The sequence below is a fragment of the Nomascus leucogenys genome, chromosome 4 (assembly GCF_006542625.1).
Source record: "Nomascus leucogenys isolate Asia chromosome 4, Asia_NLE_v1, whole genome shotgun sequence".
Lineage (NCBI taxonomy): Eukaryota > Metazoa > Chordata > Mammalia > Primates > Hylobatidae > Nomascus > Nomascus leucogenys.
In genome coordinates, this window is record NC_044384.1 from 84,705,812 (window position 1) to 84,733,776 (window position 27,965).

Here is a 27,965-nt window from a genome sequence, read left to right on the forward strand (position 1 = left end):
AGTATTTTAAATGGTTTCTAGACATCCTATTGATTCAGAAGTCAGCAAACTTTTTCTGTAAAATAGTAAATATTTTAGGTTTGGAGGACCATGCAGTCTCTGTGGTAGCTACTCAACTCTGCTCTGTGTTTTTTTTTGTTGTTGTTTGGGGGCTTTTTTATGTTTTTTTTTTAGATGGAGTTTTGCTCTTGTCACCCAGGCTGGAGTGCAATGGCGTGATCTCGACTCACTGCAACCTCTGCCTCCTGGGTTCAAGCGATTCTCCCACCTCAGCCTCCCAAGTAGCTGGGACTACAGGCACCCGCCACCACGCCCGGCTAAGTTTTTGTATTTTTAGTAGAGATGGGGTTTCACCATCTTAGCCAGGCTGGTCTCGAACTCCTGACCTCAGGTGATCTGCCTGCTTTGGCCTCCCAAAGTGCTGGGATTACAGGCATGAGCCACCGTGCCTAGCCTCAACTCTGCTCTTATAGAGCAAAAGCAGCCATAGATCATATGTTAAAAAAAATGGGTGTCACTGTGTTCCAATAAGAGTTACAGGAAATGGGATAAGCATTGCATATGATTTTCAGGTGTCATGAAATGTTATTTTTTTTCCCAACCATTTACAAATAAGAAAAGCATTCTAGCTCACAGACCATATGAAAACAGGTGGTGAGCTGTGTTTGGCCTACAGGATCCCTGGCAAAGAACAAGTAAACCAGTGAGTTTTTCCATTCCAACCTTCCTCCAACAGCCCTTCATAAGTAATGTTTCAAGGGCCACTTTGATGAAGAAAGTCTTTTTGTCTTTTTCCTCCATTCCACCTCTGTGTCCTAATCTGAACTCCAGATCGTTCCCTGTCTTCATGAGCTCTTCACCTTTGTGCACAGCTGCACTTTTGTTCAAGTCAGAACCCTGGGAGAGCAGCTCAAGAGGCTGAGGTGGGAGGGGAGGTCAAGGCTGGAGTGAGCCAAAGATAGCACCACTGCACTCCAGCCTGGATGACAGAGCAAAACCCCGTCTCAAAAATAAAAAATTAAAAAAAAAAAAAAAGGAAACGAGAACTCTGAGAGTTATCCTTCACATTTCCACCCAACCCTTCACTCAGCACATTACATCAGTCACTTAAGCTCTGCTGAGTCTGTCCTTTTTTTTTTTTTTCCAATAATAGAGAGGGGGCGGGTCTCACTACGTTGTCCAGGCCGGTATTGACCTCCTGGGCTCAATCAAGTCTCCCACCTCCGCCTTCCAAAGTGCTGGGATTACTGGCGTGAGCCACTGTGCCTGGCCTTAGGGGTTATTAAATGTGAGTGTGTATCAGAACTACTTGGGAACTTTCTAAAAAGAAGCTAGATCTGGGAGAATCCCAGAGTCCTTTTTTTTTTTTTTCTTGCTGTCGCCCAGGCTGAAGTGCAGTGTGGCACCATCACAGCTCAAGCAATTCCCCCACCTCAGCCTCCCAAGTAGCTGGGACCACAGGCGTGCGCCATCATCCTGGCTAATTTTTGTTTTGTTTTTTTGAGACAGAGTCTCGCTCTGTCACCCAGGCTGGAGTGCAGTGGCGAGATCTAGGCTCACTGCAACCTCTGCCTACCGGGTTCAAGCGATTCTTCTGCCTCAGTGTCCGAGTAGCTGGGATTACAGGCGCGCACCACCACTCCCGGCTAATTTTTGTATTTTTAATAGGGGGGTTTCACCATATTGGCCAGGCTGGTCTCAAACTCCTGACCTTGTGATCCGCCCACCTCGGCCTCCCTAAGTGCTGGGATTACAGGCATGTGCCACCGCGCCCGGCCTGTATTTTTTTTTTTTTTTTAAATAGAGACGGAGTTTCGCCATTTTGCCCAGGCTGATCTCGAACTCCTGGGCTCAAGCGATCCACCCGCCTCGGCCTCCCCAAGTGCTGGGATTACGGGAGTGCCTGGCGCAGCTCAGCGCAGAGACTTATAATGCGCCACAGATAGTCCTGAAGGCAATTCTGATGCACGTCAGAGGACCAGGCCCTAAGAATAACTGCGTTAGAGGCATGGTACAGAATAGTGTACATGCATTTAATCCTCATAGCCCCCCTGTGAAGTATGTACCCCAATTTTAGGAATGGGATAAACTGAGCCACTGCCCAGGTCTCGAGACAGTGGCAGGATCCCAGGAACACTCTACTCTGGCCTCACGTCCCGCATACGTCCATTGCATCTGGGCACATATTCCGTGGGCCGCTTGCCTGCGGGAGTGCAGGTTGGGGAGCCACTACCCATCCCCCTTCTGGGACAGCAGCAACCCCAGGCAGTTCCACAAAATGCTTCCACCCAGGAAACTGGGGGAATTCAGGGCTCTCCCGGAACCTTTGCACCCGGGGAAGATAGGTGCGGGGGAAGTCTAGTCTCGAAAGGACCTAGGGCTGCAGGGGGACGTTTCATCTGAAGGACTGCCTCGTTTCAACAACAACTTTATGGCTCCCGGAAGTGCCTCCTCCCCGCCCCCTTCCTTCCCAGCCTCACGCCCGTGGGCTGCAGTTGGAACGATGGCGGCGGCAGCTGCCGCTGGGCCAAGCCCGGGGTCTGGACCTGGGGACTCCCCAGAAGGGCCTGACGGGGAGGCTCCGGAGCGTCGGCGGAAGGCGCATGGGATGCTGAAGCTTTACTACGGCCTCTCGGAAGGGGAGGCAGCGGGACGCCCCGCGGGGCCCGACCCCCTGGACCCGATTGATCTGAACGGGGCGCACTTCGACCCGGAAGTTTACCTAGACAAGGTGTGTGTGCGGGGGGTGGGGGGTGCGGTGAGGGGGGAAGGGAACCAGGCCCCTGCTATATTGCTCCCCCAGATCATGCCTCCGACTTTTTGTGAGGTTGAGGGGAGCAGGGGTTCATAAGAGGACGAGCCTCGGCCAGGGAGTACGAGCAGCTCAGGCGTCTGAGGGGATGTGAGTAGGACTGGACTGGCCTAAGGTGATGCGGCATCTGAGGTCTCCTGGGCTGATGTGATAGGCCCGGGATTGGGGGCGTGGCCCAAGCGTTGACAGGCGCGGGGCTGGGCATAGGCCGAGCCCCAGGATTTCAAATGCTGACAAACACTAAACAGGGTTGAACCTAGTAACCCCTGAGCTAGGCCACTTAGGGCCCCATGCCTGGGATTCCTGACAGCCGGCGGGGATTTGCGGGGTGGGTGGGGATCAGAGATGTCTTTCACTGAAAGCCTATCAGCTGCAGGCAAGGCTGGGGGACATGAATGCCTCCTGACCGGAACACTAACCACCCAACTTCTTCAGCTGCGTAGAGAGTGCCCTCTGGCCCAGCTGATGGACAGTGAGACGGACATGGTGCGGCAGATCCGGGCTCTAGACAGCGACATGCAGACCCTGGTCTATGAGAACTACAACAAGTTCATCTCAGCCACAGGTGATCCCCACGGGGACACACCCTCCAAAGTCTCACAGCCCCCATTCTCCCACCTGTGTTGGGAAAACCAGCAAGGGATTTAGAGGGGGGAGACTCAGATTCCAGTCTTGCCCTGACATTATTCCATTCTCACCTCCTTTCCTTTGAGCCTTCATTGTCAGACTACTATAGAGATAATAGCTGCCCTCAGAGGGTTGTCTTAAGTACCAAAGGAGAGAAAAGACAAAAGAAGATTATTTGTTTATTTTTTAGAGGCAATGTCTTGTTCTGTCTCCCAGGCTGGAGGGCAGTAGCATGATCATGGCTCACTGCAGCCTCGACATCCCAGGCTCATGTGATCCTTCTGGATCCTCCCAGAGCACTGGGATTACGGGTGTGAGTCCCTGGCCCAGCCCAAAATGAAATTTTAAAATGAAATGTATTTATCTGAAGCACTTAAAAGGCCAGGTATGGTGGCTCATGCCTGTAATCCCAGCACTTTGGGAGGCTGAAGTGGGAGGATCACTTGAGCCTAAGAGTTTAAGATAGACCTGGGAAATATAGTGGGACTCCATCTCTACAAAAAAATAAAAAATAAAAATTAGCCGGACATGATGGCATATGCCTGTAGTCCCAGCTACTCAGGAGACTGAGGAGGGAGGATCACATGAGCCTGGGAGGTGGAGGCTGCAGTGAGCTGTGCTTGTACCACTCCACTTCAACTTGGGCAACAGAGCAAGACAAGACCCTGTCTCAAAAAAAAGAAAGTATCTGTCTGAAGAATAATCTCTGACAGTAGGCTGGGCGCAGTGGCTCATGCCTGTAATCCCAGCACTTTGGGAGGCCGAGGCAGGTGGATCACCTGAGGTCAGGAGTTTGAGACCAGCCTGGCCAATATGGTGAAACCCTCTGTCTACTAAAAATAAAAAAATTAGCTGGGTGTGATGGCAGGCACCTGTAATCCCAGCTACTCGGGAGGCTGAGGTGGGAGAATCGCTTGAACCTGGGAGGCGGAGGCTGCGGTGAGCCAAGATCACATCACTGCACTCCAGCCTAGGCAGCAGAGCAAGACTGTCTGAAAAAAAAAAAATAATAATAATAATAAGAATCCCTGACACCAAGGAAACCTCAGTAAGGTGTAGTTTCTCTTATTATTGATAGCTTTCTTTTCTGCTCCAGAGAAGAAAAGGTGGTCTTGTCCCTCCCTTTCTTTCTCCCTTCCCTCCTTAACTAAGCAAAGAGAGAAGATGTATGATATTAAGGGGCACAAAGATCATGTCGAGGCTTTTTTTTTCTTCTGTCCTCTTTATTTTCCAGTGCCAGGCAGTGTTCCGCTGTTTTCCACACTAGCTTCTGTGCTGTTCTGAGGAGATGTACTACTCAGACTTTTGTAGTAATTGTACACCCATGTGTAGTAAGTCCAGGAGCCAGATCCAAAGGGTTTACCTGCAGCCTGTGGAATGTTCTGGGAGCATATGTGGGGTTGCATTCTGATGTCTGTTACTCTCATGTCACAGTGGTGGGTGTGGTAACCTATACACATTGTTCTTTTATCTGATTTGAAGCAGATTCCATGAGTAGGCACCCTTCTGTTAGCTAATACGAGCATCAAAATGGCAAGAAATCATAGTTTCTCTGCTGGGATATTTCTCACAGGAATTTAGTAAGATTACATTTTCCATTTGTTGGAATGTGTATAATAATATTTTGAGACTTAGCTCTTTTTGTACATCTCACAAAAGGAACAAACATTTGGAAAAGTGCGAGGATAACCATGAGCATTGATGTCTTAGAAGCTTAAGTGATGGGCCAGGCATGGGGTTCTCACCCGTGATCCCAGCACTTTGGGAGGCTGAGGCGGGTGGATCACTTGAGGCTAGGAGTTCAAGACCAGCCTGGCCAACATGGTGAAACCCTGTCTCTACTAAAAATACAAAAATTAGCTGGGCAAGGTGGCGCGTGCCTGTAGTCCAAGCTACTTGTGAGGCTGAGGCAGGAGAATCGCTTGAACCCAGGAGGTGGAGGTTGCGTGAGGAAGGCGGTTCAAGACATGGATTTGATAGACTTGGGCGAGACACTCAGGAAAGTAATGTAGCATGGAGTGTGTGTTGACTGGGCAAGAGAGAGAGAGAAAAATGAGAAAGGAACTAGGTCCTCAGGAAGGAGGGGGGAGGGTGGAACAGAGCAGGGATGGAGGCATCGGCCTCAGCAAAGGGCCGGGAGCTCATCTGTGGTAGCAGGAGGGGAAGCAGGATGTGGGCAGAGCCAGGCAGGTAGTAGATGTGCAGTTTAACTAGAAACCTTCCAGAACGTGTTAGGGATTTGGCTTTTATCCACAGAGAGCTAAAACAAATGAGTGATGTGCTCAGATTTCTGGTTTGAATAGATTCCTCCAGCTGCACTGGCAGGAATGGATGGGGCTGAACCCAGTGGCTCATGCCTGTAATCCCTGCAGTTTGGAAGGCTGAGGTGGGAGGATCACTTGAGCCCAGGAGTTTGAGACTAGCCTGGGCAACATAGTGAGACCCGATATCTAGAAAAAAGAAAATAGCTGGGTATGGTGGCACACACTTGTTAGATTAAACCCAGCTACTTGGGGAGGCTAAAGTGGGTGGATCACATGAGCCCAGGAGTTGGAGATTGCAGTGAGCTATAATCTCACCATTGCACTCTAGCCTGGGTGACAGAGCAAGACCTGGTCTCAAAAGAAAAAAAAAATAAAGGCCAGGTGTGTGGCTCATGCCTATAATCCTAGCACTCTGGGAGGCCGAGATGGGTGGATCACCTAAAGTCAGGCGTTTGAGACAGGGCTGGCCAACATGGTGAAACCCCATCTCTACTAAAAATACAACAAATTAGCCAGGTGTAGTGGCAGACACCTGTAATCCCAGCTACTTGGGAGGCTGAGGCAGGAGAATTGCTTGAACCCAGGAGGCGGAGGTTGCAGTGAGCCGAGATTGTGACATTGCACTCCAGCCCGGGCAACAAGAGTGAAATTCCATCTCAAAAAAAAAAAAAAGGGCGGGGGGGCCGGGCACGGTGGCTCACGCCTGTAATCCCAGCACTTTGGGAGGCCGAGGCGGGTGGATCACGAGGTCAGGAGATCGAGACCATCCTGGCTAACATGGTAAAACCTTGTCTCTACTAAAAATACAAAAAATTAGCTGGGCGTGGTGGCGGGCGCCTGTAGTCCCAGCTACCCAGGAGGCTGAGGCAGGAGAATGGCGTGAAACTGGGAGGCGGAGCTTGCAGTGAGCCGAGATCGGGCCACTGCACTCCAACCTGGGTGACACAGCGAGACACTGTCTCAAAAAAAAAAAAGGAATGCGTTGGAGAGGTGGCAGGAGCGAGGCTATCATATCAATAGTTGGGCCAGAGATTCTGAGATTTGACACCAAGATGGTAATGGTGAAATTGGACAGTGATAAGCAGACTGGGATATGGACACCTCTGGTATTGAGGAACTCTGGATGTAAAGAATGACCCCTGGCTTTCAGCTTAAGCACTGAATGGTGGATATGGCAGCAAACAAGACAACATTAAGCTGTCACAGAACATACATTCTAGAGAAAGAGACGGTTAATAAACAGACTCATGAAACAACCTATGCCGAGGCCCTGGGAAAGCTCTCCTGTGCAGGAAGAACAGGAACGTTGGGAATGAAGTGAGCGGGGCTAGACCATAAACCAAGGGTTGTCAAACTTTTTTTCTGAAAAGGACAAAAAAGTATTTTAGGCTTTATGGACTATCTGGTCTCTTGCAGCTACTCGCCTCTGCCATTGTAGCCTGAAAGCATCATAGCCAGTATGCAAATGAAAGAGATGGGTTTTCACCTTGTTGGCCAGGCTGGTCTTGAACTCCTGACCTCAGGTGATCCACCGCCTCGGCCTCCCAAAGTGCTAGGATTACAGGTGTGAGCCACTGCCCCCAGCCTAATTTTTTTCATTGCTTTTATGGAGGATAAAAATATTTAATGTATTTACTCCAGCATTTTTGCTGATGTCACTCCAGAACCTCACCGCCCTTATTCCAGTAAGATTTCATTTACAAATGTGGGCGGTGAGGTTCTGGAGTGACATCAGCAAAAATGCTGGAGTAAATACATTAAATATTTTTATCCTCCATAAAAGCAATGAAAAAAATTAGGCTGGGGGCAGTGGCTCACACCTGTAATCCTAGCACTTTGGGAGGCCGAGGCGGTGGATCACCTGAGGTCAGGAGTTCAAGACCAGCCTGGCCAACAAGGTGAAAACCCATCTCTACTAAAAATACAAAAATTAGCCAGGCATGGTGGCGGGTGCCTGTAGTCCCAGGTACTCAGGGAGGCTGAGGCAGGAGAATTGCTTGAACCTGGGAAGCAGAGGTTACAGTGAGCCAAGATCGAGCCACTACACTCCAGCCTGGGTGACAGAGGGAGACTCCATCTCAAAAACAAAAGACAAACAAAAAAATAGCCGGTTGTGGTGGTGGGCACCTGTAATCCCGGCTACTCGGGAGACTGAGGCAGGAGAGAATCGCTTGAACCTGGGAGGTGGAGATTGCAGTGAACTAAGATCACACCATTGTACTCCAGCCTGGGTGACAGAGTGAGACTCATTCTCAAAAGAAAAAAAAAAAAGCCATGAAAAATCTAGTCAGAAACAACTTTTTCCGAACTCCAGAAATTAACCAAGGTTTGCAGCAAGCAATCCAGGGAACATTTATTTAAGAAAAACTGCTGAATCTTGGTAAGAATAGTGAACCCTGTGGTGTTTGAACTTGCCCTAGCCCCACTGCTTGCTCTCCAACTCAGCTGTAGCCTTAAAAAATAACAGGTCAGGCCAGGTGTGGTGGCTCATGCCTGTAATCCCAGCACTTTGGGAGGCCAAGGTGGGCAGATCATGAGGTCAGCAGTTCGAGACCAGCCTGACCAACATTGTGAAACCCCGTCTCTACTAAAAATACAAAAATTAGTTGGGCGTGGTGGCAGGTGCCTGTAACCCCAGCTCCTCAGGAGGCCAAGGCAGGATAATTGCTTGAACCCAAGAGGCAGAGGTTGCAGTGAGCCGAGATCACACCACTGCCCTCCAGCCTGGGCGACAGAGCGAGACTCCGTCTCAGTAAAGAAAATAAATAAATAAAGAAAATACAGCTCATGGCTGGGTGCGGTGGCTCACGCCTTGTAATCCCAGCACTTTGGGAGGCCGAGTCGGGCAGATCACTTGAGGTCAGGAGTTCGAGACTGGCCTGGCCAATATGGTGAAACCCTGTCTCTACTAAAAATGCAAAAATTAGTCGGGCGTGGTGATGGATGCCTGTAATCCCAGCTACTCGGGAGGCTGAGGCAAAGAATTGCTTGAACCCAGGAGGCGAAGGTTGCAGTAAGCTGAGATCGCGCCACTGCACTCCAGCCTGGGCGACAGAGCGAGACTCCATCTCAAAAAACAAACAAACACAGCACATATTGCTGGTACTGGGTGGAATAGAGCAGAGCAAGGGCTCTTTCAAAGACTCATGCCCAAAGATGTTCATCATTTGACCTGTCCAGTGGTTTTTTGAGATATTCCACACCACAGACTTGTCTTTATTTGACTGACTTAGAGGATACCCTATGCTAAAAGCCTTTCACGGGGGCTTTTTGTTTGTTTTTGAGACAGGGTCTTGGTCTGTCACCCAGGCTGGAGTGCAGTGCTGCGATCATGGGTCACTGCAGGCTCAACCTTCTGGGCTGAAGCCATCCCCCCACCTCAGCCTCCTGAGTAGCTGGGACCACAGGGCACGCCACTACGCCCGGCTAATTTCGTTTGTTTATTTTTAGAGAAGAAGTCTCACTATGTTGCTCAGGCTGGTCTTGAACTCCTGGGCTCAAGCAGTTCTCCCACCTCAGCCTCCCAAAGTGCTGGGATTATAGGTGTGAGCCACCATGCCTGGCCACCAGGGCTTTTTAATTGTCAAAATAATCATAGGCCAATGTTGTGACTGCCCCAGTTGCTGGACAATAGTTGGTACAGACGTAGACTAACCAAAAAGCCTTAATGGAAAGCCGAGGAATGAGATACCCACAGTGGCTCTGACAAGCTCTGACGTATTCCCGGGAATCTTGAAGGCCACATGCATTTGTAGGGCTGTATGTTTGCTCAGGAAAGACCTGAGAATGCCCTAAGCTCTCATGCCTGGCTCATCTTGAGGCATTTCTGCACAAGCAGGTAGTGAAGGCTAAGGCCAAGTTAGAAACTGTCTGGCTGAGTGTTTTAGGTGTACCAAAACACGCACACAGAGCTCCTCAGCAAAGACAGAATTATTGGTTCCAGGCATTTAATTTTTAATTTTAATTAATTAATTTATTTTTGAGACGGAGTTTTGCTCTTGTCTTCCAGGCTGGAGTGCAGTGGTGCGATCTCGGCTCGCTGCAACCTCTGCCCTCTGGGTTCAAGTGATTCTCCTGCCTCAGCCTCCCAAGTAGCCAGGATTACAGTGCACACCACCATACCTGGCCGGTTCCAGGCATTTAAGGAAATTGCTGCTCAATTATTAGCTGACCACCAAGCTGGCCAAGTAAAGATTTTAGTGACTATATACAACAAAGAGCACAAACTATAGCCAGGCGCGGTGGCTTATGCCTGTAATCCCAGCACTTTGGGAGGCTGAGTCGGGCGGATCACGAGGTCAGGAGATCGAGACCATCCTGGCTAACACGGTGAAACCCTGTCTCTACTAAAAATACAAAAAATTAGCCGGGCGTAGTGGTGGACACCTGTAGTCCCAGATACTTGGGTGGCTGAGGCAGGAGAATGGCCTGAACGAGGGAGGCGGAGCTTGCAGTAAGGGGAAATCGCACTACTGCACTCCAGCCTGGACGACAGAACGAGACTCTGTCTCAAAAAAAAAGAACACAAACTATATAGTATTTGCTCAGCAACTAATTAGTTCAGGCTTAGTAACTCAGAAAACTCAATAAACAAACAGCAACTACAACAAGCAGCAACAATGAACCCGAGGAGGGAAGATAATCTGATTTCCAGAGTTTCCATAATATATTTTATTTTATTTTGTTATTTTATGTTATTTTATTTTATTTATTTTTTTGAGATGAAGTCTTGCACTGTTGCCCGGGCTGGTGTGCAGTGGCACGATCTTGGCCCACTGCAACCTCCACCTCCCAGGTTCAAGCGATTTTCCTGCCTCAGCCTCCCAAGTAGCTAGGATTATAGGCACCCACCACCACGCCTGGCTAATTTTTTTTTTATTTTTTTATTTTTAGTAGAGATGGGGTTTTACTATGTTGGCCAGGCTGGTCTCAAACTGCTGACCTTGTGATCCGCCTGCCTCAGCCTCCCAAAGTGGTGGGATTACAGGTGTGAGCCACCGCACCCAGCCAGTATATTTTATATGGTTAGTTTTGAACAAAAATTGATGAGACATGCAAAGAGACAAGAAAGCATGGTCCATTCACAGGAAAAATACCCCAGTAATCAATAGAATTGGGTTTACTGCTCAAAGGCTTAAATCTGTTATTTTAAGTATGTTCACAGAGCTAAAGGAAACGATGTCTAAAGAACTAAATGAGGCCAGGCACAGTGGCTCATGCGTGTAATCCCAGCACTTTGAGAGGCTAAGGTGGGAGGACTGCTTGAGCCCAGGAGTTCAAGACCAGCCTGGGTAACATAATAAGACCCCCATCTCTACAAAAAATCTTTTTTTTTTTTTTTTTTTGAGACAGGGTCTTGCTCTGTTGCCCAGGCGCGATCTCTGCACACTGCAACATCTGCCTCCCGGGCTCAAGTGATTCTCCTGGCTCAGCCTCCTGAGTAGCTGAGACTAAAGGCATGTGCTACCAGGACCAGCTAATTTTTGTATTTTTAGTAGAGATGGGATTTCACCACGTTTGGCCAGGCTGGTCTTGAACTCCTGACCTCAAGTGATCTGCCCACCTTAGCCTCCCAAAGTGCTGGGATTATAGATGTGAGCCATTGCGCCTGGCCTCTACAAAAAAAAAATCTTTAAAAATTAGCTTGTGTGGTGGCATGCACCTGTGGTCCTAGCTACCTAGGAGTCTGAGGTGGGAGGATTGCTTGCTTGAGTCCAGGAGGTTAGATTGCCGTGAGATGTGATCATGCCACTGCACTCCAGCCTGGGGTGACAGAGTGAGACCCTGTCTCAAAAAAAAAAAAAAAAAAAAAGAAACTAAGAAAACAGTTCCATTTACAGTAATATCAAGAATAAAATATTTAGGAATATATTTAATAAAAGAAGTAAAGGTATTTTCGGTATTTTGTATACTGAAAGCTATAAAACATTACTGAAAGAAGTTAAAGGAAGCTGGGCGTGGTGGCTCACACCTGTAATCCCAGCACTTTGGGAGGCCGAGGCAGATGGATCACGAGGTCAGGAGATCGAGACCATCCTGGCTAACATGGTGAAAACCAGTCTCTACTAAAAATACAAAAAATTAGCCAGGTGTCGTGGTGGGCACCTGTAGTCCCAGCTACTCAGGAGGCTGAGGCAGGAGAATGGCGTGAACCCAGGAGGCAGAGCTTGCAATGAGCTAAGATCGCGCCACTGCAGTCCAGCTTGGGCGACACAGCAAGACTCCATCTCAAAAAAAAAAAAAAAAAAAAGAAGTTAAAGGAGACCTAAATAAATGAAGACATTCCATGTTCATTGATCAGAGAACTTTATGTTTTAACTTACTATTTAAGATGGCAGTATTTCCCAAATTGATTCAATGTCTTCCCTATCACTTTTCCAACTGACTTTTTTTTTTTTTTTTTTGCAGAAATTGACAAACAGCATAAAATTGTATGAGGAATTGCAGGAGACCCAGAATTTCCCAAATAACCTTGTAAAAGAAAAACAAAGTTGGAAGACTCACACTTCCAAGTTTTTTGTTTTTTTGTGTTTTTTTTGGAGATGGAGTCTGTTCTCATTTTGTGGCCCAGGCTAGAATGCAGTGGCATGATCACAGTTCACTGTAATCTTGGCCTTCCAGGCTCATGATCCTCCCACCTCAGCCTCCTGAATAGCTGGGACCACAGGTGTGTGTCACTGCACCTGACTAATTAAAAAAAATTTTTTTGGGCTAGGCATGGTGGCTCATTCCTGTAATCCCAGCACTTTGGGAGGCTGAGGTGGGTGGATCACTTGAGGTCAGGAGTTCGGGACCAGCCTTGCCAACATGGTGAAACCTCATCTCTACTAAAAATACAAAAATTAGCTGGGTGTGATGGCACACGCCTGTAATTCCAGCTACTTGGGAGGCTGAGGCATGAGAATCGCTTGAACCAGGGAGGCAGAGTTTGCAGTTAGCTGAGATTGTGCCACTGCACTCCAGCCTGGGTAATGGAGTGAGACTCTGTCTCAAAAAAAAAAAAAAAAAAAAAAAAAATTTGTAGAGACAGGATCTCCCTTTGTTGCCCGGGTTGGTCTTGAACTCCTGGGCTCAAGTGATCCTCCTGCTTTGGTTTCCCAAAGTGCTGGGATTATAGGTGTGAGCCACTGTACCTAGCCACACTTCCAAGCTTTAAAACTTAGTATAAATCTACAATAACTAAAGTGGTGTAATATTGGCATAGGATAGATATCTAGATCAACTGAATAGAATTGAGAGTCCAGAACAAACCCATGTATATGTAGTCAACTGATTTTTTTCCTGCAAGCTCATCCTTAAGGTCAACTGATTTTTAATAAGGATGCCAAGGTCATTGAATGGGGAGAATAATCTTTTCAACACATGGTGGAGTGCTGGGACAACTGGATATCCCCAGGCAAAAGAATGAAGTTGAAGGCGGGGTACAGCGGCTCATGCTTGTAATCCCAGTGCTTTGGGAGGCCGAGGTGAGAGGATCACTTGAGTTCAGGGAGTTCACGACCAGCCTGGGCAACATAGTGAATCCTCAATCTCTACAAACAATTTTTAAAAAAAGTTAGCCCTATAGTCCCATCTACTCGAGTGGCTGAGGTGGGAGGATTGCTTGAACCCGAGAGGTTAAGGCTGCAGCTGCATTACAGCCTGGGTGAGAGAGCAAAACTCTGTCTCAAGCAAACCACAAAAACAAAAAAATAAGAGTGAAGTTGGATCCCTACCTCACATCACATACAAAAATTAATTCAAAATGAATCATAGACCTACACATAAGAGCTAAAATTATAAAACTTTTTTTTTTTTTTGAGATGGAGTTTTGCTCTTGTTGCCCAGGCTTAAGTGCAATGGCGCGATCTCTGCTCACCGTAACCTCCGCCTCCTGGGTTCAAGCAATTCTCCTGCCTTAGCCTCCCAAGTAGCTAGGATTATAGGTATGCACCACCATGCCCGGCTAATTTTGTATTTTTAGTAGAGACAGAATTTCTCCATGTTGGTCAGGCTGGTCTCGAACTCCAGACCTTAAGTGATCTGCCCACCTTGGCCTCCCAAAGTGCTGGGATTACAGGCATGAGCCACCACGCCTGGCCTATACAACTCTTAGAAGAAAACATAGGTGTAAATTTTTATGACCTTGGATTATGCAGCAGTTTCTTAGGGATGACACCCAAAGTACAAATAACCAAAGATAAAAATAGATATATTGGACTTCAACAAAATTTAAGTCTTGTTCTGTAAGGACCCTATCAAGAAAGTAAAAGGATCCTGGGCAACATGGCAAAACCTCATCTCTACCAAAAATACAAAAAATAGCCAGGGATGGTGGTGTACACCTGTAGTCCCAGCTACTTGGGAGGCTGAGGTGGGAAGATTACTTGAGCCCAGGAGGTTGATGCTGCAGTGAACTGAGATTGTGCCACTGCACTCCAGCCTTAGTGGCAGAGCGAGACCCTATTTCAAAAAATAACAATAAAAAAAATAAGGCCAGGCCCGGTGGCTCCTGCCTATAATCCCAGCACTTTGGGAGCCTGAGGCAGGCAGATCACCTGAGGTCAGGAGTTCAAGACCAGCCTGGCCAATATGGTGAAACCCCATCTCTACTAAAAATACAAAAATTAGTCAGGCGTGGTGGCAGGCATCTGTAGTCCCAGCTACTCAGGAGGCTGAGGCAGGAGAATCACTTGAACCCAGGAGGCAGAGGTTGCAGTGAGTCGAGATCATGCCACTGCACTCCAGCCTGGGCAACAGAGCGAGACTCCGTCTCAAAAATAATAATAATAAAATAAAAAATAATAAAAGGACAGCCCACAGAATGGGAGAAAATATTTGCAAGTTATTTATCTAATAAAAATCTAGTGTTCAGAACACATAAAGAGCGTTTTTTAGCTCAGGGCTAAAAAGACAACCTTAATTTAAAATGGGCAAAGGATTTGAATAGACACTTCTCCAGAGAATACAAGTGGCCAAAAAGCACATATAAATATGCTCAACATCATTAGGTCTTAGGGAAATGCAAATCCAAACCACAAAATGCTGCACCCAGTGTGGAAGACAGTTTGACCATTCTTGAAAACCACATACAAGGTTACCATATGATCTGGCAATTTTACTCCTAGGAATATACCAAAGAGAATTGAAAACATGTTCACACAAAAACATGTACACAAGTGTTCATAGCAGCGTTTTTTTTTTGTTGTTGTTTTTTTTTGAGATGGAGTCTAGCTCTGTCACCCAGGCTAGAGTGCAGTGGTGCCATCTTGGCTCACTGTAACCTCTGCCTCCCCAGTTCAAGCCATTCTCCTGCGTCAGCCTCCTGAGTAGCTGGGATTATAGGTGTGCACCACCACACTCACCTAATTTTTTTTTTTTTTGGTATATTTACTAGAGATGGGATTTCACCTGTTGCCCAGGCTGATCTTTGAACTCCTCACCTCAAGTGATCCGCTTGCCTCGGCCTCCCAAAATACTGGGATTACAGGCATGAGCCACCATGCCTGGCCAATAGCAGCACTTTTTATAATAGCCACAAAGTGGAAGCAATCCAAATGGCCATCAATTGATGAATGAATATAAATAAATAACCACACAGTGGAATATTATTCAGCCATAAAAATAGATATGACATACTGACACAGGCTACAACATAGATTAACCTTGGAAACATGCTAATGTTTCGTGTGCCTATGATTCCATTTCTGTTAAATGTATTCTGTAGAGAATAGACAAATCCATACAGACAGAAACTAGATTAATGGTTGCCAAGTTCTAGGAGTGGGGGAATAAGGAATGACTGCCAAGGGTTACAGGGTTTCTTTAGGGGATGATGAAATGTTCTGGAATTACATAGTGAGGTTGTTTGTACAACCTTGTGAATATATTAAACAAAAACCACTAAATTGGTATGTCAATTATATCCCAATTAAAAAGAAAACCAGGCATTGAGCCAGATTTGGCCCGCAGGCTGTAGTTTGCCAACCTCTCACCTAGACCTTGAGTTTCATTATGTAATAATGCATTTACTTGTGTCAAAATTAGAAAGATCTCAAACATTATACAGGGAAAAGCCTCTTCTAATTCTTTTCTCCAGGCAAAGACAAAGCAGTCTTTGACAGTACATTTCACTGAAAATTAACAGAGGCCAGGTGTGGTGGCTCATGCCTGTAATCCCAGTGCTTGTGAGGCAGAGGCAGGCAGATTGCTTGAGCTCGGGAGTTCGAGACCATCCTGGCCAACAGGTTATATCTGTCTCTACAAAAAATACAAACATTAGCTGGGTGTGGTATCGTGTCCCTGTAGTCCCAGCTGCTCAGGAAGCTGAGGTGGAAGGCTTGTACCTGGGAGGCAGAGGTTGCAGTGAGCCAAGATTGTGTCACTGCACTCCAGCCTGGGTGACAGAGCCAGACCCTGTCTCAAAAAAAAAAAAAAAAAAATTATCAGACATACAGAAAAGTGCACATAAGTGGACAGCTCCATGGATTTCACAAAGGGAACACAGTCACATAATCAGCATCCAGGTCGGGAAACAGCATAACCAGCAAAGCCCCCTGAGCCTCCTACCAGTTACCACCCAGTCTGCTCCCAAGGTAGCCAACATCCTCGCATCCAGATGGTTTTCACTCTCCCTGGTTGCAAACTGCTTTTCTTAACAAGCTTTTTTTTTTTTTTTTTTTTTTTTTTTTTTTTTTGAGACACAGTCTTGCTCTGTCACCCAGGCTGGAGTGCGGTGGCCCAATCTCAGCTCACTGCAACCTCCGCCTCCAGGGTTCAAGTGATTCGCCTAAGGGCGCCCAAGTACCTGGGATTACAGGCACCTGCCACCACACTTGGCTAATTATTGTATTTTTAGTAGAGACGGGATTTCACCATGTTGGCCAGGCTGGTGACCTCAGGTGAGCCACCTGCCTTGGCCTCCCAAAGTGCTGGGGTTACAGGCGTGAGCCGCCGTGCCCAGTCTGCTTTTCTTAACAAGCTTGAAATGCAAACATAAACAGTGTAGTCTTTATGACTGAATGGTATGGATGCTTTTCACTGTTGTTTTTAGATACGGTACAACTTTTATCTCCAGATTAATGGCTCCATGGCTAGGAAGGCAGCGACAATGACGGCACACAGCAGTGTTGGGTTTTCTTTTACTCTATTTTCCTAACAACTTAGTGTCTGGATTTTACCCTTTAGAAATTGCATTCAAGCTTCCTTCTTGAGGTAGCCCCTAAGTGTCATGGGCTCAAACACCCACTACCAAAAGAGTCTGCTCTTTTCATGGTAGCTTTTGGCAGACCTGGAAGGAGATTTTGTCATATGGCCTGTAAACAAAACCAGTAATTCACTGGGTGAAAACCAAATGCCTCATCAACTGCCAAGCCTCTGTCTGTCTCCTTTAGATCAATAGCCCATGATCCCTTTACAAACCTCAGCCTCGGCTCTGCTTTTATTGTTTTTCACTGCATAGCGCTGCCTTTGCTATGTGTCCTTTAGTTCACCATCTATGAATTGGCAAGAAAAATTTTCCTGTCAGGCACAGTGGCTCACTCCTGTGCTCCCAGCACTTTGGGAGGCTGAAGTGGGAGCATTGCATGAGCCCAGAAGTTTGAGACCAGCCTGGGCAACATAGAGAGACCCCATCTCTACACAAAATTTAAACAAAAATTAAAAAATTAGCCGGGTGTGATGGCACTTGTGTGTAGTCCCAGCTACTTCAGAAGCTAAGGTACGAGGATCGCGTGAGCCCCAGAGTTCAAGGCTGCAGTAAACTGTTTGCACCACTACATGCCATCTTGGCTCACTGTAACCGCCTCCCCAGTTCAGGTGATTCTCCTGCCTTAGCCTCCTGAGTAGCTGGGATTATAAGTGTGCACCACCATGCCTGTAGACAGAGCAAGACCCTATCTCAAGCAAAGGAACCCCAAAAAATTATGATTTCCCAACAAAATGCAGGCAATGGTCCCTATGGTCCCAAAAGTAATATAGATGTTTCATATCATGTGATTTTATTCCTTAGTAACCTTCCTTTCTATGAAATCGTCTCTAAGAGGGCTAAATGATCCTTTCTTGTGGACTGTGTTGTTAAAATGAAAAGTCCATTTTGCTGATACATGATCTACTTTCCCATGCAATTTTTAAAACAATCCCTTAATAGCTCTACAGATGTGAGCCCTGTAGATTCTTTGTCTCAGGCAGTTCTTTCTCTTGGATTTTCTCTAGTATTTTTTTCCTGCATTTTTTGTGTCTGTTTGTTCCTTGTCAAATTGACATCAATGCTTTTCTCCTTACTCACCCTTCCAGCTGTCTCCCCAAGTGGGGTAGATTCCCAGTGTTGCTTGGAGAACATTCCCACAATCCCAGAGCCACACACAGACCAGGTGTGGGTGTGTGAAGGCTCACAAGTGATTGTAGTTAGATATTTCCAGATTCTTCTTTATAAATGCTGATCAGTTTGCATAACCACCAGCAAAGAAGAGAATACCTCTTTCAATCTTTGACAATCTGAGAAGTGAAAAGTGGTATCTCTTATTGTTTATAGTAACGTTTACAGGTGGTTTTTTTTTTAGGGCTTTCTATTTATTCAATTATTATTATTTGAGACAGAGTCTTGCTCTATCACCCAGGTTAGAGTGCAGTGGCACAATCTCAGCTCACTGGAACTTCTGCCTCCAGGGTTCAAGTGATTCTCCTGCCTCAGCCTTCCCAGTGGCTAGGATTACAGGCACCTGCCACCATGCCCAACTACTTTTTGTATTTTTAGTAGAGATGCGGTTTTACCATGTTGGCCAGGCTGGTCTCAAACTCCTGACCTCAAGTGATCTGCCTGCCTCGGCCTCCCAAAGTGCTGAGATAACAAGCATGAGCCACCGCGGCCGGCCTATTTATTTGATTATGTCATCTGCAATTAGTGATACTTTTCCCTCCTTTCCAATTTGTATATCTCCATAATACATCTCGTGACTCTAGCTGAGTTGGCTAATGCCCCAGAACAATGCAGATAACATTGGCAATCAAGGTTGTCCTTGCTATGTTTTGACTTTAATTGGAGTGCTTCTAGCACTGCCTCGGTAAACATGATACTGAGTTTTGGAGCTTAGGGAAATATTTAGCTGCTCATATGTTATTGAGAGTTTTTTAAAAATCAAGAATAGATGTTGAAATATCTCATCTATTTTTTTTTTTTTTGAGACGGAGTCTTTCTCTGTCCCCCAGGCTGGAGTGCAGTGGCGCGACCTCGGCTCACTGCACGCTCCGCCTCCCAGGTTCACGCCATTCTCCTGCCTCAGCCTCCTGAGTAGCTGGGACTACAGGCACCTGCCACCACGCCCGGCTAACTTTTTGTATTTTTAGTAGAGACGGGGTTTCACCGTGTTAGCCAGGATGGTCTTGATCTCCTGACCTCGTGATCCACCTGCCTTGGCCTCCCAAAGTGCTGGGATTACAGGCTTGAGCCACCGCGCCCGGCCGAAATATCTCATCTGTTAACATGGCAAATTATTATGAGATCCTCTAATTTTGAGTCATCCTGGCATTCATGAAACAAAAATCCCTTTGTGTTTATCAATTATTATTTTAATATGCTGCTGGATTTTGTTTGCTTATTTATCTTTGCATCTCCATTTGTTTATTTAATTCATCCTTGCATCTCCATTCATAAGAGATGAATGTGTATATGTGAGGTATTTCTGTTATGTTTTCATAACAGTGTTACGTATGTTCCATCAAGTTTGTGTAAGAGCTGTTCTCGTTTCTCTGCTGGGGAAGTGTTTACACAGAGAATTGGAAGGCGCTGTCCTTCAAGGCGCTGCAACACCCCTGGACATCTGGGCCAGATGCCTTTGTGTGGAGGGGAAAGGGGAGGAGGACCTTTCTTTCACAACATTCTCTATTTTTTCTGTTTCTGTTTTCTTGTTTTTTGCAATCTATTTTGGTAAATCCTATTTTTGTAGCAAATTATCCATTTCTTCCATAGAATTCACCAAGCCCTTACCAATTTAGTGTTTTCTTGGTATTTTACCCATGCTGCAATTTCAGTTTTGATTTCCTTTTCTGACCTCATAATTGGTTAACAACAAGGTTTTTTCGGCTGGGCACGGTGGCTCGCGCCTGTAATCCCAGCACTTTGGGAGGCTGAGGCGGGTGGATCACTTGAGGTCAGAGACCAGTCTGGCCAACACGGTGAAACCCTCTCTAAAAGTACAAAAATTAGCTGGGCATGGTGGCGTGCGCCTGTAATCCCAGCTACTCGGGCTGAGGCAGGAGAATCGCTTGAACCCAGGAGGTGGAGGTTGCAGTGAGCTGAGATCATGCCACTGCACTGCAGCCTGGGCGACAGAGGGAGACCCTGTCTCAAAAAAAAAGAATGAGGTTTTTTTCTTTGTGACCTACCACATGGAAAGGTTTGTATATATTTTATGGCATTGTTTGGGAAAAATGCAAACTGTGTGCTTCCTATGCTCTCACATCACCACAATCATGACCTCAGGAAGTTCTGTGACCAAATGTGTTGGGTTTCTTCCCCACACACCAAGCAGCAGACACCTGCTGGGTGTCCTCTGATTTAACGCCAACACTATTTACCCAGAGATAGCATCAGATTCCATGAGTTGAGGGCTCAGTCCCCAAGTCTGCCTCCCCGCTTTCAGGCACTAGCTGCAGGTCAGGGCCTCAGGCCTCCAGAATTTCTGACCAACTGGCTCCAGGTAGGGGTTTCCGTAACTCCCTCTTTGGGCTCAGTTTGCTGGAGCGGCTCACAGAGCTCAGGATAACACATTTACCAGTTTATTACAAAGGATGTTACAAAGGGTACAGATGAAGAGGTGCATAGGGCGAGGCGTAGGAGAAGGAGCATGGAGTTTCCATGCCCTCCCCGGGCATGCCACCCTCCAGGAGCCTCCAGAGCTGAGATCGTGCCACTGCACTCCAGCCTGGGCGGCAGAGTGAGACTCTTTCTCAAATAAAACAAAACAAAAATATCTCCTGTTACAGATACACATTTCTGTCTTATCCTCTTCACCTTTCTTTATGAACATTGTTGGTATGTTCAATGGAATTAGGGAAATTAGTTGGGAAATGTTGGCAGTTGTTGGACAAGAGATGATAGTGGCTTAGAAAGAAAATGTTGCAGGTAGACTTTCCATGACTTGGTAATGGATTGATTACTAGGTATATTAATCCGGGTTCATACTGCTATAAAGAACTGCCCGAGACTGGGTAACTTATAAAGGAAAGAGGTTTAATTGACTCACAGTTCACAGCATGGCTGGGGAGGCCTCGGGAAACTTACAATCATAGCAGAAGGTGAAAGAGAAGCAAGGCGTCTTCTTCACAAGGCAGCAGGAAGGAGAAGTGCCAAGCGAAGCAGGGAGAGCCCCTTATAAAACCATCAGATCTCGCCAGGCGCGGTGGCTCACGCCTGTAATCCCAGCACTTTGTGAGGCCAAGGTGGGCGGATCATGAGGTCAGGAGATTGAGACCATCTTGTCTAACACGGTGAAACCCCGTCTCTACTGAAAATACAAAAAATTAGCTGGGTGTGGTGGCGGGTGCCTGTAGTCGCAGCTACTCAGGAGGCTGAGGCAGGAGAATGGTGTGAACCTGGGAGGCGGAGCTTGCAGTGAGCAGAGATTGCGCCACTGCACTCCAGCCTGGGCGACAAAGCGAGACTCTGTCTCAAAAAAAAATAAAAAAAAAAAAACATCAGATCTCGTGAGAACTCACTATCATGAGAACAGCATGGGGGAACCGCCCCCGTAATTCAATTACCTGGTCTCTCCCTTGACACATGGGGATTATGGGGATTACAATTCAAGATGAAATTTGGTTGGGGACACAAAGCTTAACCATATCACTAGGTGAAAGATGGATAAGAATCAAAGATGACTTCCGAAAGGCCAAGAGTTTTGTTTTGGAGGTGTTACATGTAAGCTCTTTGTGCACTGTCCCCATCAAGGTGTTAAATAGGTCATTAGGCAGCGCTGTGGTCAGGACAGGAGTCAGAAGTGTCTCAGTCACCACAGCTGCAGGATTGGATGAGACTTCTCAGGAGAGGGAGAGCAGAAGTCATAGACTGTGCACAGAAGTCTGTTTGCTTTGCAGATTTAGAGGGAGTTGATGTTTGCTTTTATTTTCTCCATGAAGTACGTGTATGAAGCAGGGTCCCAGTTGAGAGTTAGTGAGCATGTATTGGAAGTTTTGTTGGTTTTTGTTTGTTTTTGAGATAGAGTCTTGCTCTGTTATCCAGGCTGGAGTGCAGTGGGACGATCTCAGCTCACTGCAACCTCCGCCTCCCAGGTTCAAGTGATTCTCCTGCTTCAGCCACCCGAGTAGCTGGGATTACAGGCACACCATGACGCCTGGCTAATTTTTTATTTTTAGTAGAGTTGGGGTTTCACCATGTTGGCCAGGCTGGTCTCAAACTCCTGACCTCAAGTGATCCACCTGCCTCAGCCTCCCAAAGTGCTGGGATTACAGGCATGAGCCACCGAGCCCAGCCTTGTATTGGAGTTTTGAGGGCTGAGGAGAAAATGTTACTTTGGAAAATGGGAAAATAGACCCACTAGAAGGTTTGGAAGGATGGCTGAGCAGTGTGGAGTGCCACTTTGGGACTTGAGGTCATAAAGTTTAAAGGGATACCAGTTGGGGTGATTGGTTCAGGTGCCAGGGGTAAGTGGCTCATTGGGCTTAACCTCCACTAGGGTTTTGTCTGACAAGTAATGGAGGTGGGTGGGGCAGGAGAGGCAAGGGGGCTTGCAAACGTGTGATGATGCTGATGGAGGACCCCAAATTCTGAGAGGAGTGAGGAGGGAAGGAAATGAAGCCAGGAGGGGCATTGTGAACAGGGACCAAGTGCTGGGGTCAGTGTGTCCAGACTTCCTGCAGAGGCCAACGGATTGTCAGAGAGGGCAGAAAGGGTGAGTGTCCCGAATTACAAAGGCAGCGTGGCTTGAGGCTGGGATTTTAGAGGGGGCAGTTCTTGGTGATGGCAAGGAGAGGGTGGATCAGAAAAGGCAAACGCAAGAATAGGTGGAATTGGCCGGGCACGGTAGCTCATGCCTGTAATCCCAGCACTTTGGGAGGCCAAGGCAGGCGGACTACAAGGTCAGGAGATCGAGACCATCCTGGCTAACACGGTGAAATCCCGTCTCTACTAAAAATACAAAAAATTAGCCGGGCGTGGTGGCGGGTGCCTGTAGTCCTAGCTACTCGAGAGGCTGAGGCAGGAGAATGGCGTGAACCCGGGAGGCGGAGCTTGCAGTGAGCCGAGATGGCGCCATTGCACTCTAGCCTGGGTGACAGAGCCATACTCAGTCTCAAAAAAAAAAAAAAAAAAAAAAGAATAGGTGGAATTGAGGCGGTCACTGAACAGTCAGGAACGTTGGAAGGCTCATCCACGTGGATGTGCACAAGGAGGTGACAGGAGGAGGACAAGAGGCAGTGATCAGGAACTGAGAGGAGTGTCAGAGGACAGTAGAGACAGCAAAGAGGAGTGTTGTGGCTTTGATGGCATGGTCTTCCGAGAAGCCGGGGTTTTGAAGAGAGGAGGTCTAGGCATGATTTAGAAGCATGAAGGGACCAGGCTCCCAGGCACCTGGTGTGTGAAAGGAAGAACAGCCTCCCTAGGCAGGATTCTATCAGGACCAAAGGGAAAGGGCCCTTTAGAGAAGACGGCCCATGTTCCGGAAAGCACGTGAAAGGCTTTGGGAGGTCTGGAAAGGAGATGAGGGTGAACAAGAATGTATTGCCTCCTCCGGGCAGTGCTCTGGGCACGCAGATGCGCCTGGGAGCCAGCAGTCCCTGCCTTGGCTGCTTGTGGTCTGATGGAGCAATTGAGGCACAGTGGTGGCAGCTGGCTAAGCACCTGCGGCTTGCTTCAGATCTGGACTAATTCTGAGGGCCGGCTCTCCTGGGCACCAGGGCTAGGGGGTCACGGGGGGGTATGTGAGTGACGCCTGCTTTGGGAACATAAACCCCCACCCCCGCCCCCATGTGCACTGTGACCCGCGCCCTCGCAGTCCTTTCTCTCGAATCATCTATGCGCCCCTGGAGCAAGCTGGGGCGTCTGTGAAGGGGTGGGTGAGAACGAGCTGAGGTAGCGCCTGCCCTGCAGTCACCTGCTCTCCCGTTTTCCCCGCCCCTGCCCTCCTAGACACCATCCGGAAGATGAAGAACGATTTCCGGAAGATGGAGGATGAGATGGACCGGCTGGCCACCAACATGGCAGTGATCACTGACTTCAGCGCGCGCATCAGCGCCACGCTGCAGGACCGCCACGAGCGCATCACCAAGCTGGCAGGTGGGCGCCGCCGGGCAGGGCCTGCAGTGGGCCTTTCCTGGAGCTCTGGGGCTAACGTCACCCTCCGTCCCCCAGGGGTCCACGCGCTGCTGCGGAAGCTGCAGTTCCTCTTTGAGCTGCCCTCGCGCCTCACCAAGTGTGTGGAACTGGGCGCCTACGGGCAGGCGGTGCGCTACCAGGGCCGCGCGCAGGCCGTGCTGCAGCAGTACCAACACCTGCCCTCGTTCCGCGCCATCCAGGACGACTGCCAGGTCATCACGGCCCGTCTGGCCCAGCAGCTGCGGCAGCGCTTCAGGTGTGGCCCCTCTGCCCTGACCCCAGCGCTCCCGCCAGCCCCGAGCCCCATTTGTGCCCAGCTCCTGGGCCCTCCTGGAGCTGTCGCCCTGCCCTGTGTGTGCTTTGCTTTCCTGCTCCTGCCCCATCCACCGGCAGACCCGGCCCTGCCCTTCACTACCTCTCCCTCGTGCAGGGAGGGCAGCTCAGGCGCCCCGGAGCAGGCAGAGTGCGTGGAGCTGCTGCTGGCCCTGGGCGAGCCTGCGGAGGAGCTGTGCGAGGAGTTCCTGGCGCACGCCCGCGGCCGGCTGGAGAAGGAGCTGAGAAGCCTGGAGGCCGAGCTGGGGCCCTCGCCTCCGGCTCCCGACGTGTTAGAGTTCACCGACCATGGAGGCAGTGGCTTCGTGGGCGGCCTCTGCCAGGTGGCGGCGGCCTACCAGGAGCTGTTTGCGGCCCAGGGCCCAGCAGGTGCCGAGAAGCTGGCGGCCTTCGCCCGGGAGCTGGGTAGCCGCTATTTTGCGCTGGTGGAGCGGCGGCTGGCGCAGGAGCAGGGTGGTGGTGACAACTCACTGCTGGTGCGGGCGCTGGACCGCTTCCACCGGCGCTTGCGGGCTCCCGGGGCCCTGCTGGCCTCTGCCGGGCTCGCAGACGCTGCCACGGAGATCGTGGAACGAGTGGCCCGCGAGCGCCTGGGCCACCACCTGCAGGGTCTCCGGGCGGCCTTCCTGGGCTGCCTGACTGACGTCCGCCAGGCGCTGGCAGCGCCTCGCGTGGCTGGGAAGGAGGGCCCTGGCCTGGCCGAGTTGCTGGCCAATGTGGCCAGCTCCATCCTGAGCCACATTAAGGCCTCTCTGGCAGCAGTGCACCTTTTCACCGCCAAAGAGGTGTCCTTCTCCAACAAGCCCTACTTCCGGGTACGCCTCCTCTTGGGTGTTCCTTGTTCAACCTGCTGGTTGACCCTCCAAAACCTTTTATACTAGTGCTTGGGAAACTGGGGAAACCAGGCACTCTGGGTGTGGTTTCAGGTTCTTATGCACGGTCTGGGGGGTGGGGAAGGCTTGGGGCATCTGCAGCTGGGCTGAGAAGCAGGGCATGGTGGGGTCCCCAGTGTTGGCTTTCTCTGCCCCCACTCAGGGAAGCTGCTCCGGGGTACTTAGAATGCAGGATGATGCTGTCCCTTGCAGAGGGGGCTGGGGCACTTAGAGCCCCAGCAGAGGGTCATTAACAGCCCTACCTGGAAGAGGGGACCTGCTGTGGACCTGGGCACCTTCTCCTTGCAGGGTGAGTTCTGCAGTCAGGGTGTCCGTGAGGGCCTCATCGTGGGCTTCATCCGCTCTATGTGCCAGACGGCTCAGAGCTTCTGCGACAGCCCTGGGGAGAAGGGGGGTGCCACACCACCTGCCCTGCTCCTGCTGCTCTCCCGCCTCTGCCTGGACTACGAGACGGCCACCATCTCCTACATTCTTACTCTCACTGATGAACAGTTTCTGGTGCAGGTGAAGCACTGGCTCCTAGCGGGGCAGGGAATGGTGTTGCTGGGAATGCAGGTGGCTGGACAGTGCCCTCATGGCCAGACCCCAGACCAGCTGCCTGTGTGTACCCCAGCCTCCACCTTGCCCAATCTGTGCCCAGCTCCTGGTTGGCAGTGGCCCCTGAGCTGCCCCCCCATACCCACTCCCTCTGTCCTCTGCCTCGGCTCAGGATCAGTTCCCAGTGACGCCCGTGAGCACACTGTGTGCAGAGGCCAGGGAAACGGCGCGGCGGCTGCTGACCCACTACGTGAAGGTGCAGGGCCTGGTCATATCACAGATGCTGCGCAAGAGCGTGGAGACTCGCGACTGGCTCAGCACTCTGGAGCCCCGGAATGTGCGGGCCGTCATGAAGCGGGTGGTGGAGGATACCACCGCCATCGACGTGCAGGTGCTGCCCAGGCTGGCCGGGGGAGCCCTGACGCAGGCTGGGGGTGCTGTCCCTTCAAGAGGGGCTGGGCAGCAGAGGATCACTAGCAGTCCCTACCTGGAGGAGGGGACGTGCGTATCTGGGCTTCTCAGGGGGCCAGTTCTGTAGCCAGGGCGTCCGTGAGGGAACCCCAGGGGAACAAGTCTCCAAGGATGAAGACGAAAGGGGCTGGGCAGTGCCTGTGTCCACGGTCTTGTTCCTCCTCAGCCCAGGATTATGACATCTTCGCCCCTATTTTACCTGTGGAGAAGCAGAGGCTCAGGGTTACCCAGGAAGTCAGGGCAGGGTTGGTGCTGGTGCTGAAGATTAGGCCTCAGACCAACTCTTGTATCCTGCCTTTGCCCCACTCCACTGGTTCTATAAATAGCGACCATGTACCTACTAAATAGCAGGCCCCGCGGTGATTACTCTGTGATCCTTGTAATGCTTGAGTAGCTGACTTAGGGCATCCTCAGCACCGATGGGCTTGGTGGTTTCCCCTGACTCGGGCCTCCTTGCAGTACCCCTTTTTACCACCAGGTGGGGCTCCTGTACGAAGAGGGTGTTCGCAAGGCCCAGAGCAGCGACTCCAGCAAGAGGACCTTCTCCGTGTACAGCAGCTCTCGGCAGCAGGGCCGCTACGCCCCCAGCTATACCCCCAGGTCTGGCTGGTCAGGGGAGCCCTAGGGGGAAGGGACAAAAGAGGGCGAAGGTGCAGGGCGGGCTCTGATTCCTTGTCTTCCCCAATCCAGTGCCCCGATGGACACCAACCTCTTGAGCAATATCCAGAAGCTATTCTCTGAACGTATTGATGTGTTCAGCCCTGTGGAGTTCAACAAGGTCCGACTTCCAACGTGACTCAGACTTCCAGGGAGCCCGGGGAGGGTTGGCTGGAGCAGCCCCACACCTGCCCAGGGAGCCCCAGGACTCTGTGACCAACTGGGGGTGACCCTGACCCTCCGGTCTCTGTCTCTAGGGCTGTTTTTAGGTAGTACAGAGTGCCCTGCCCCCAAATCCCACAGCTCTTGTCCCAATCTTGGTGTGTGCCCAGCCTGAGTCTGGGTGCTGACCTGGGATTACTCTTTGCCCTTGTCCTTATCCCCACAGTAGTCTTGGGTCCTCCCCAGGGTTTTCTGTTCACCCATGGTCCCTGCCCCACCTCACCCCAAGCTCAGGGATGCCTCTGATTGCTGGGCCCTACCGGTCCCCTGCCCTCCAGATGACGGCGCCAACATTGTATCCCTCCTCCCCTCTTATCTGGCCCCGGAGACTTTCTGCCTCATCCCAGCTACTTCCATCCTATGTCTCCCGGGCCCCTGCTTGGAACTTGGGTGCCCCCCCCCAACACCTGCTGTCCCCAAGCTGCCTCCCTGTGTCCCTGCCTGCAGGTGTCGGTGCTGACTGGCATCATCAAGATCAGCCTGAAGACGCTGCTGGAGTGTGTGCGGCTGCGCACCTTTGGGCGCTTCGGGCTGCAGCAGGTGCAAGTGGACTGCCACTTTCTGCAGCTCTACCTGTGGCGTTTTGTGGCCGACGAAGAACTCGTGCACCTGCTGCTAGACGAAGTGGTGGCCTCGGCTGCCCTGCGCTGCCCAGACCCTGTGCCCATGGAGCCCAGTGTGGTCGAGGTCATCTGCGAGCGCGGCTAGGCGCAGCCGCTGCCATGCACCGGCCTGTCCCGGGACCCTATGGCACCCAGGCTCTGGTCTCGGTGGTCCTTCCCCGCAGGCAGGTGTCAGGACCCGCCTAATAAAAACATGTGTGGCCTCCTCCTCTCGCTTGC

The 27,965-nt window shown here is 49.8% G+C and overlaps 1 protein-coding gene across 2 annotated transcripts; it reads left to right on the forward strand.

Annotated features, from left to right (window-relative positions):
* Positions 1-2,379: 2,379 nt before the first annotated feature.
* On the forward strand, positions 2,380-27,954 carry VPS51 (VPS51 subunit of GARP complex). 2 transcript variants are annotated; one of them, XM_030811163.1, is made up of 10 exons: positions 2,418-2,731; positions 3,248-3,377; positions 23,825-23,971; positions 24,047-24,266; positions 24,441-25,158; positions 25,525-25,740; positions 25,946-26,164; positions 26,723-26,844; positions 26,935-27,022; positions 27,571-27,954. In XM_030811163.1, the coding sequence occupies exons 1-10, from the start codon at positions 2,432-2,434 to the stop codon at positions 27,829-27,831; spliced, it is 2,421 nt and encodes an 806-aa protein (XP_030667023.1). In that variant the 5' UTR covers positions 2,418-2,431; the 3' UTR covers positions 27,832-27,954. The 2 variants fall into 2 exon arrangements, with proteins under 2 accessions (XP_030667022.1, XP_030667023.1); XM_030811162.1 differs by having other exon boundaries at positions 2,380-2,731; positions 23,825-24,266.
* Positions 27,955-27,965: the final 11 nt, after the last annotated feature.